Source organism: Selaginella moellendorffii, unplaced genomic scaffold (assembly GCF_000143415.4).
Source record: "Selaginella moellendorffii unplaced genomic scaffold, v1.0 SELMOscaffold_28, whole genome shotgun sequence".
NCBI lineage: Eukaryota > Viridiplantae > Streptophyta > Lycopodiopsida > Selaginellales > Selaginellaceae > Selaginella > Selaginella moellendorffii.
This window is the reverse complement of record NW_003314289.1, coordinates 154271-165041: the sequence shown is the minus strand read 5'-3', so window position 1 is coordinate 165041 and position 10771 is coordinate 154271. Positions and strand designations below refer to the sequence as shown.

Here is a 10771-nt window from a genome sequence, read left to right as displayed (position 1 = left end):
GGTTTGATAGGATCCCAAGGAGCGGAGCGTTAGAAAAACGAATTTTCCAGGTTTCAAGCCTTTCTGGAGTTTATGTAAATGCTTATTTCATTTCGCAGGGATCAAAACAATGGAACTCTCGTTTTCGTGTGGTGCCTATCTCAAGGGCACGCTGGGTTGCGGCCCGGACCTCCAAAAAAGAAATAATTTTTCCACGTATCACCGTTGGTATTCAGCGCTGGTCCCACTCTATAACAGGAGGGTACTCGAGAGAACCTGCCGTTGAGAGCCAACAGCGTGTAGTGCAAAGCGTGATCGTTACCGAGGAGAACATGGTACATGTCTCGGTGATAGGCTGCGTTTTTAAACCCGGCCTCTGGGAACTCGCCACTTCCCATCTGCGTTGTCGTGTGCTCGCTACCCTGCCGTAAAGATTAAAGAGTTAAGATCGCATGGCAAAGCAAATCAATGTCTCAACTTTGTGGTAGAAAACTTCTCCGCCAAAGTCTACATGTGTGGCACCATTGGCGAGATTCGGAACCACCGAGCCCGGCCAGTAGCCAACGTACTCGTCCTCCACTCGAAGCCACCAGTTCGTCGTCTCGGGGTCCTGCGCTTCGCATCAAAGCATCTTTCGAGAATTTTTCGCTCTCACCTGGTAAACGAGGAAGCCAAGTAATGTCTGAGGTCCTCCGCGTTGAGAAGCTGGCCTTAGAGTAGCCCCTGGGACAATCTTGTTGCTCACTTGTACAAAACCGGGGCACTCCAGATTGTAGCATCCAGTGTCCTGGTAATCATCTGCCTGTTGAAAAAGATTTAGTATGTTACTGGGACTTTAAATTGAGAGAAGATTCATTTACTGTCCAGTAAACGAACAGATGAGGCTCGTTATTCCCATACATCGATGGAAACACCTACATAAACACTGGATTAGTAACAGAGTAAAACGGAATAAAATACAACACCTGCCATCCAGCTTCGAGTGTAGTTTTTGTTTGTCCAGCTAAATGCACCACCCAGAATTGGGACAAGCTAAAGTTGTTGGATTCGGTATCTGGTTGCCAAAGGCTAGTTGTGGTTGTCATCCCAAAAACAGGATTGGGGAGAATGTGGCTGTAGCCAGCATGCTGTTGTAAATTATAAATATAAATGATCATATTGATTGCTTTTGCAATTGCAAACCTCGTGAACTGGAGCATTTTCTAGACTAATGTTTGAGAGCTTAGGGTACTTTGATCTGAAACTTTTTGTCAGATTGTTTTGAATTACTGGTATTTTTCCTTGTGGACATGAGCCAATCTCTATAGAAAAATGCTGAGGAAATGGTTTTGGTGGTGACTTACTGGGAAATGTAATTGGTGGAGATAACTGTTTGAGACATTAAATATATAGTACTCATTCGATTATTCATACTTACTTGGATTTCTTTGATTTTCCCATTGAGAGATATTTGCTCTTCAAAATTTATGCATTTAATAACTTCTCCATTGGATAGCTGTGATATTAAGTATGAGTTTCTAAAGCTAGATTTTACTTATAAATCTACCTTATAAACTTCAGTTGCTTGAGCAATTGCAAAATAAAAAGTGAAGGCAAATATCATTTTGAGATATTATTCCAGAGAACAAATGATTGCCTTTTATTCTTGAGTAAAAGTCTTTGCCTTGTAAAAAAAGCTTACAGCTAAGATTGACTATTTGATACAAGAATTATTTTAATTTATCAAGAATTGGTTAGAGGAGAAAAAACGTCCTATGCTCATGAAATATTTGTGTCATGAGAGCCTTAAGATTGCCCACTCTAGAGGGCAGCAACTCCCATGGGAGCTTGACCCCTTTTCAACTTGGTAGACATCTTCTTTCCCCTCTTTATTGCAATGCAAAAATGCATCTTCCCTCCACCTTGATTTTGTGCTTCTACAATGATAGTATCTTAGGATCAATCATCTTCTTCATAGTGATATGCAAACCTTAGCAATTTCAAGCATGAATTAAACTTTAACATAAATATCACATTTTTCAATTTCATTCATTCATTCATATACTATTTACAATGTAGACATAAGGCCAAGTAAGTCTTGAATTTAAATCCCCATAACATTGTACGTATTTAACAATTCTCTTATATTCCTCTTTTGGTATGACATAACTATTGCTAAACTATAACAAATATTCTTTATAAAATGTCTTAAAATCTATATAAACTAGTATAATGTATTTATCTGTAAAGATAATTTTTATCAACAGTGTTCACTTTTGATTTTACTTAGAGAGTTATTTATTTAAAGTATATAGATGTGTGAGGTTATAGCTACAATGCCATATACTAATATTAGCATAGTGGGATTTTGATAGTCGTTGGATTGGTTTTAATCCGGACCATTCGCTCTTATATATAAGTTTGGGTTTTTGGGCTAATTGATATGCACATTTTTTTGTATTCCTTTTCCATATTCTATACACTCATATTGGTGAAGGTGAGGGGCATCTTTAATTGTCCCTGAGGAGTGCTTGAATTTAGGATTTTGGTTTAAATCTAGCTTTTGCATTGTTTAAATTCTATTTCCTTTCTTTTATTCTATTTTTTTAGGATTTTGGTTTAAATCTAGCTTTTTGCATTGTCTAGATTTCCCTTTCAGGCTAGCTTTTTTCATTTCTCTTCTTTTGCTTTTTCTTTTTTATTTCTCTTCATGGTAGATCAATAATCTCCTCCTCCTTTGACTTTGAAGTAGCAGTTAGTACAATTGTTTGATGCTATGCAATTACAATTGAACAACCAAACTTAATTGATAGCGGTATTCACAGCACGTGGTACAACTCCTCCTACTCTTGGTGCCAATCCTCTCATTCAGCCTCGTGGGAATCCCGGGGATGATGTGTATAATTGGTTCGATTGCTTCATAATGATTGCCACATATCATTTTTGGGATAATGCTTGACATTTGCATGAGTTTCCCACGTGTCTCCAAAGGACAGTGTTGCAGTGGTACAATGGTTTGAACGCAGCCACTCGTGAGGATTAGAGTGTTCTCCTGAACGTTTTCAAACACACATTCGAATATGTCAACAATTGTGATAATGCCTTCTAACAATTGCATCATCTTTGTCAAGGGCTATATGAGTCAGTGATGCAATTTGGCATTCATTTCTGAAGCCTCTTGCTTCGTGCAAAGCCAAATATATTGAAGCGGATCAAGCTAAGAATGTTGTAACCAACACTTCGTTAAAATTTTGTCGAACTTGTGCAAACACTTGCTCCCGCTACCCTTGACAATGATCTTCGCTTGGCACAATGTTAAGAGATGTCGCCTCTTCCACTTCTCGCTGCACATCCTTCAACTCAACTTCCTGTGGGTGATAATCCTGTTCCAATGGAGGTTGATGCTGCTATTGCTAGAGTCTAAGGACAAGGGCAAAGCTGTGGTCGTGGCTGTGATGTTTGTTGTTAGGTGTGTAATGAAGTTGGTCACATTTATCGGTGTTGTTAGTGTTTTCCAAATTGGCAGCTGTAGCGCATATGGTTTTTACCCTTTATCCTATGGTGATTTACCATAGGATAACACCACGAACCCTCTTTGTGCCACATGACAGATGCCACGTGTCACATGCCACGTGTCCAAAAGACAATGGTGTGGAACCCGAGTTTCAGGGTCTTGGGCCACTGAACGAAGAAACGGTGCCAAACTCCCAAGTATGGAGCCAAGGAGTGATAGACCCGGACCATGGAACAACTCCCGAGCATACAACCCAAGGAGTGAAGGAACAGGAGCACAGAGTGATTTGGAACGGTCCTAGAGTATCCAGCATCTCAATGCCAGGACCAATACACAAAATGGAGCTAAATAGAGTCTGGCACTATTTCAATATACTGGTGGCTTAAAGCGAGGACATGGGTACTCCACCAGCTAACATGGTGTGGAACTTGGGCTTAGACCCAAGCCGAACGTAGAACAAGGATAGGCACGCAAGCAGGAGCTAAACTATGCCTTAGGTTGGTCGGCCATGCCCGAGCTACCCACTATCCCTACTTACATTTGAAACCCCCTAACTCCCCCCCCCCCCCCCCCCCTTCCCCTTGAGGAACACACGCTTTGGACTTTCATCCCAAGCCTCCCTTAGTATCAAGAGTTAATCTTTGGTCAAAACTTACTAAATATGGAATGGCGCTAGATTGTGAATTTGAACACGGGATGAATACTATTATGTTCAAGACAATCTCTACATTTCGTAAATATGCCAAATGAGCAAATTTAGACACTTTCCATAAATAGCATTTGGGACCAAAATGAGGCTAACACAAAGGGCATGATAGCGAAAGTGTTTGGCAGACACGGTAAGCTATCATCTAGTGATATTGAGGGACCAAGCTCAATATCACGGGGGTTCTTGATATTAGCAAGTGCAAGCCAATGATAGGAGTTTCTCAAACTGGGCCGAGTATGCTCAGCAAGAAACACATAGGAGTTCCTACCTTATGTTTATCCGATTTAAGTGTACGGTCAATGACTAGTTTCTCAACTAGCTCAAGTGGGAACTAATAACGGGTCTAGCAATACCAACCTCCTGCCATCATGGCAGTAAGGAAAGAATATCCAAAAGGACTAGCCGACAGGTAACTCGAACCCGAAGTAATATTTGCGATAGCAGACGCCATTTCCTAGGTGGAAACCTTGGCATCAACAATGTCTTGTTAGTGCTATTGCAGTGGAAGTTTTGAACACCGAGATACATCTAAGAAATGAGGAGTCGCACAAGTAACGGAGGGACTTTACGCAAATAAGTCAATGACCCCTCCATCTTTCTTTTGGAAGTAACATCAAAGGGTTCACTTGGCGCCAGTTCATCTAGTGTTTACTTTCCAAGCTCATTTTTATAACAAGTAGTCTTCTATTATTCTCTTCATATTGGTTGATACAGGTTCAAGTTTATCTTCTATTGCTCAACCTGTTGCCACACGTTGCCATCTACACTTGCGTTGTGTAGTGGAACCAGTTTCATTCTTTATGGCAATGGCCGTACACATGCATATGTAGACCTAGTTATGCATGTAGGTGATCTCGAGCTTGGGTTGCAATCGTTGCAGGTGGTGCTGAGTCAAGTTTTTGACTTTATCCTTGGTATGAATTTGTTGCAACACAATCATGCCAAATGTGACTTTGAGGCTTCTCCCTTTTGTCTCATACTTTCTTATATTTCATCCATTCCTCTCACTTTTATACCTTTTCGTCCCTTTGCTTTTACCTCTATTTCCATTACTTCTGTTCCCTCATTACTTCTTTCTATGTTTCTGTCTTGTTCTGCTCTTCCTTTTTCTAATCCCTCTGACAATCTTTGTATTGTAACAGTTGACCAGCTTATGAAGGAGTATTCTAATCTCTTTGAATTTGACCTATCGTCTAAGGCCAAGATTGCTATACATCATCCAATTCCAAATAAGGATGCTTGTCTAATCAAGATTCTTGTTTGTCATCGGTCACCAAAAGAGATTAAAATTTTATGTGCAAACATCAAGAAGATGTTGGAAAAAGGTGTTATTTAGAAGTCATAGAGTCCTTGGGCATATAAACCTTATCTGACAAAGTCTAATGGGAGTATTCATTGACTATCATCTGTTAAATGAAGTGACGATCTCAGATATGTACCCTCTTCCTCACACTATTGATCTCTTGGATCATCTAGGGTGAAGTCGTTGGTTCACTAAACTAGATCTTGCTTTTGGGTACTGACAAGTACCAATGGCCGAAGAAGATATTCTTAATTACCTTCCATTTATTAAATATATCATTTGAAGTCACTAAAATATTAACACGTTAAAACACTAAAAAGTTTAATTATTAATGTACTTGAAATTTATTAGTATATATAATTTCTAATAAAAATAAATAAGAAAATATTCACTTCTAATAATAATAAATGAAACAGAAATCTGAACATAAGATTGTTATACTATGTAGCTAAATGATTCTCCTATAATAGTTTATTACCACCTCCATTATATATACAATATATTTGTGTAATGGTTTCTAAAATATAAATATATAAAAAATATTAATATTATTTTTATTTCTATCTTTATCTTGTATATTTTCATGTAAAATTTATCCTTACATAGTTTTTTTCTTATTTTATTCAAAATAAAATATATATATTTCCAAGATTAATTTATTTATTATTACTATTAACTCAGTTGTCAGTAATAAGTTATGGCATTAAATACATCATAATATAATATTTTTTACTTCTATGTGAAATTTTTTATGGTGGGTAAAACTATATGAAATTATTTTATTTTATTTTACTTGAAGTCTAATATAGAGAGGATAGAAGTGTGTTCATTGTTCACTAATTAATAATAGCATAGTAGGCTCTAACCACCAACAAATGAAGTCTTTTATATATACAAACACATAATTTAACTTACAAATTGTTTCAAATGAGATATCATGTCTAGTCTTTGTAGAATATAATACTTACAAAAAGTAATCCAAGTGATCAACATTTATACAGTAATAATTTACAATTTAAAGTAGTATCTTTTGTAATATTGTAAATAGATACAAACTATTTATAGTCTCTAGAATGCAATATATAAATTGTCAATACTTTGTAAACATGATGTTCCAATTTTAAAGTATATAAGACATATCATTCTAATTATGATAAGTACATATAAAAATTAGATTCGTTTCATTTTCTTTAAATGATAAAGTTGCAATGTATTTAAATTGCATCTCATACAATATTTTTTCCAGTTTATGGTATATTTAAGATTAATATTATTTAGTTGTGTTATGTCTGGTATACAAGAGCTATAAGAATAACAAATAAATTGGTACACTTAAAGGTATAAATTATATACTTTAGTTTGTTTTAATTATAGGTAATAATAGGGTGATTGTATGATGTCACTTTGCTCTCTTCTCATCTTGAATAAAAGTTGATATAATGACCATACAATTCTAACAAGTCTCAACGCCCAAATAGACCATGACCAATCTTCAAACATTGTTTCTCATTCCTTTTAGGGTTTTAAAGATTTTTGAATGGAGCGCCTACGAGCAAGGGTTCCAGGGCCACTACTGGAACGCATCGAGCGCAGCAAAGAGGCGGAAATCGAGTCTACAGCAGCCGCGCTTGCCGCATTTCTCGATCGCGATCCAGTCTTTCGTCATGTAAGTGGTTTTTTGTTGATGTTTGAGCTTACATTTTGCGCGATCCAGGCATTGGACCGGCTTTTGCAGCCGACTACGTGTGGCAAGGATTACGAATCGGCTGCGAAGCACAAGGCAGATGGAAACAGAGCATTTCAGCAGCGGGATTACAAACAAGCAATACAAGACTACACAAAGGTATGGCTGCGAAGTAAAACGAAAACTCATCTCCTCTGGATCTTACCAGGCATTGAAGCTCATGCCATGGAATTCCGCATCGTGCAATGATTTGGCGACTATATTTTCGAACCGTGCGACAAGCTTTCATGTAAGAGTGGTTCCTCTTTGCGTTCCTTTCTTTCTTTTCTCTCGTTTGAGTCCACTAATAAGCTCATGCTGTGCTAGAAATCGGGCTTAAAACTGGAAGGTATAAGGGATTGTGACCGAGCAATCGCGCTGAACGAATCATATGCAAAAGTAAGTTTGTGAGCTCTGGGAACTCTAGACTGATAAATGTTGGTGCTAGAGGCATGGTACAGGAGAGGACTTATCAAGGCCGATTTGTGTGACTACCAAGGAGCTGTCCTGGACATGAAGCTGCTCATACTCGCGAGTGTTCGGTGAGCGGCAAAAAGCAAGTAGAGGTTGAGCTCCTCCAAGTTCGTCAAAAGCTTAAGCTAGCCTCACCACAGGCGCAAAGAGGTGATGATCGTTTTTTTTTTTTTATGTTCTTTATAAGCTTAAAACATCTCTAGATTTAAGCACATCTTTGAAGGCTGGTATTTCGGCTCAGACGGCGATGTATTGGAGCGCTGATAAGCAGTGGGGACTGAGAACAACATCGGAAGTTCAGGCTGGCACGCTCGTTCATTCGGAAGAAGCTTTAGCAGGGGTATGCATTTTTTTTTCTTTTTGTTCTGAATTGAGAGTAAACACTTGCAATATCGCAGATCTTGTTGAAAAAACATCGTCCTACACATTGTCATGGCTGTTTCGGTGTGGTACCAGCAGATTCTGTTCCCTGTATCGGATGTGGAGTTGTATCATATTGTAACGATGCTTGTCGTGATGATGCAACAGGTAAACATTTCAAGTTTCGTTCTGATAAGAATTGTAAAACCTTGGTCCAGTGGAGCATAAATTGGAATGTGGAGGCAGTGGATGGGCTGCTGCTCTTCCCGAAGAGGGTGTTCTTGCTGCTAGAATCTTAGTCACTAATTTACAGGTAACACTTACATATTCTATAACATCTTTTTAATGTTTAGCAGTGCGAGGTTGATCTCTGCCACCATTATAACGATCTTCCATCTCAAACTAAAGTTGAGCTCTATCTCCTGGCTGCTACTCTAGCAAAGTGCCTGATGGCCTCTTGGTTGGCGTTTTCTTTTGAAGATCTTCTCGCCAAGGTCTGTTCAACTAGGAAAAAGTGCGTGCTCATTTTGTTCTCTTCATGCAGCTTGTTCTTTTGCTTGCAATGCTTCGATTCAATGCGATGGGAATCATACACATCTATTCATCAGATGAGACTGGTAGTTCGTCGGGAGCGCACATCTGCGGGATTGAGCATGTAAGCAGAATTGGTAGTATTATACTCCTGTTTTAATGCCATACTGTTTTCTGATAGGTGGTGGTTGCTCAAGCTCTTTTTGTGCGTGGTAGCAAGTTCAATCATTCTTGTAGCCCCAACGTCCATGTCTCGTATGTCAAGCGCACCTTACGTGCTCATTGTACCGAGGCGCTTCCAGCTTTTTGTCCGCTCGAGATAAGCTATGGCGTTCAAGTAAGCAGCTCATCTGACTAGCTTATACTGACTGCTTTTGGCCCGGTCGGAGAATCTGAAAGTCACAGAGAAAGATATGGCTAAGAGATCACTACCTTGCGGTTGGGTGCTGCGAAGCCTGCCGGCTGGGTTAAGTGTCGGACTTGCTCCATATCGCATATTACTGTTGTCAACCTGGCTGTCAAGGCATTGTGCTGGATCCAGACGCTTCTGACGAGGATATACTTCTGCCTGGAGGTTCTGGCACAGTGAGGTTTCTTATCGAGCATTGCAACATTCTGCCGCAGGTATGTTTTTCTTTTTATGCCGCGGTGTCGTTGCTGAGGGGCTGGGTGTTGCTAGGATATAAACAAGGATTCACCCCAGTTTATTCTGCCTGCTAAACGATGCTTGACATGTAAAGCGGTTAGAAGTTTGAAAGATGATGGCAGAAGGAACCTGGAGGATCTTCAAATTTGCGGCAGTCGTTTAAATGGGAACGAGGCAATAGCTGATGGCTTAAGGTTATTGGAGAACGGTAGAAAGTGCTTCCATCCATTCAGCAAGCAGTTGGCTCAGGTGCGTTTTCATTTTTTGCAAATCATATCTTCATGAGTTTTGCATTTCAGATGGAAGACATAGTGGCAAGACTATATTGTGAAGCAGGACAGCAGCCTGCAGCCGCTATAGTTCACGCACGAAGGTCAATAGAGGTAAATTACTGTTTTGTGACGACTTAGTTCTATCTTTCGTTCTCTTCAGATTCTTGAACGCATATATGGGAAAGATCACATTGCAATGGCATATGAACGTCTGAAGCTCGCATCTATTGCAGGGATCACAGGAGCCGCAAGGGAATGCTTAGCAATGGCAGAGAGAACATTCAGTTTCTATTATGGCTTTGACTACGGAGCAGTATTTCCTGATCTAAAACGGTTGACGAGTTTAGAATGAACAGTGGAAAAGTATGACATTGTAAGGCTACTACGTAATAAGGGCAACCACAAACGTTTATCTGAGTCTGTCCATCAAGAAACCAAATTCGATTACAGTGGAATTATCTCCAAGAATATTATACCTTTATTCCTTCCAAATAGCCATAAATAGATGGCTAACATATTAGGTTGTTCTTGCGGCAGAGTCATGGTACCAGAGGAGTTATTGGCGGAGATCTTTTCAAGGGTAGACAAGGGCACTCGACAAGGCTTGCAAGAAGTGTTCGAATGGAATCACGTGCTACAGAAGATGGTAGGATTGCCTTATGAAATATTAGGGATCAAGGCAGTTCCATGCCCAATTGTTGGTGGTAATCAAGTAAACTGGGAAGTCATGTGTTGTAGCGAGGGGTTTGTGATCATGTACTCACGAGAGATTGGGCAATCACATCTGTTTGACCTTTCCAAGGGGAGCAGCATTCAAATCACAAGAGATCTCTGCGCCACCACCTTTTCAAGCAATCCACAAATGGTGTACCTCAGAGGCAGTCTCTACATAGCAGCAGATGGCAAGACACTAGGAAGATATGACTTGGATGTAAAGGAATGGAGCGTTCTAGCGGAATTGCCTACAGATTGCAAGCTTGAGAGGATGCTTGTGTTTCAAGATGGAATTGTGGGCGCTTTTGAGCGTGTAACTTTCCCAGTTGGAATTAAGGCAGTGAGTTTGGAGCTGCGATTCTTGGATATGGGGAGCCATAGCATTTGTACAAAGGGTTGGTGTGAACCTTTTACCGTTACCGTGATTGAGAGTGGCGTAATCCCAGCTATGACAGTTTTAAATAAGGTACTGTTGGTAAAAATAGAATGGTTCAAGGACAGTGGTGGAAATTGGCTTTATTTTTGGAATGAGGAGACGTCTGCCTGGGAATGTTTATCTGGAAAGCT

The 10771-nt window shown here is 39.6% G+C and overlaps 2 protein-coding genes across 2 annotated transcripts; one reads left to right on the top strand and one right to left on the bottom strand.

The window, feature by feature from the left end:
• Window positions 1-211: 211 nt before the first annotated feature.
• On the bottom strand, window positions 212-1064 carry LOC9630615. Its single transcript, XM_024680407.1, has 6 exons — window positions 945-1064; window positions 840-893; window positions 635-781; window positions 458-589; window positions 260-401; window positions 212-228 (listed from the first exon to the last, which is right to left on the bottom strand). The coding sequence occupies exons 1-6, from the start codon at window positions 1062-1064 to the stop codon at window positions 212-214; spliced, it is 612 nt and encodes a 203-aa protein (XP_024536175.1).
• A 5957-nt stretch (window positions 1065-7021) lies between these two features.
• On the top strand, window positions 7022-9916 carry LOC9630023 (N-lysine methyltransferase SMYD2). The gene is given in 16 exon segments (XM_024680406.1): window positions 7022-7150; window positions 7199-7327; window positions 7377-7457; window positions 7535-7606; window positions 7658-7721; window positions 7724-7831; window positions 7885-8021; window positions 8080-8209; window positions 8260-8354; window positions 8398-8535; window positions 8586-8696; window positions 8754-8913; window positions 9045-9196; window positions 9252-9467; window positions 9518-9601; window positions 9651-9916. Coding segments are annotated over 16 exon segments (1998 nt in total). The 3' UTR covers window positions 9843-9916.
• The last annotated feature ends 855 nt before the right edge of the window (window positions 9917-10771 follow it).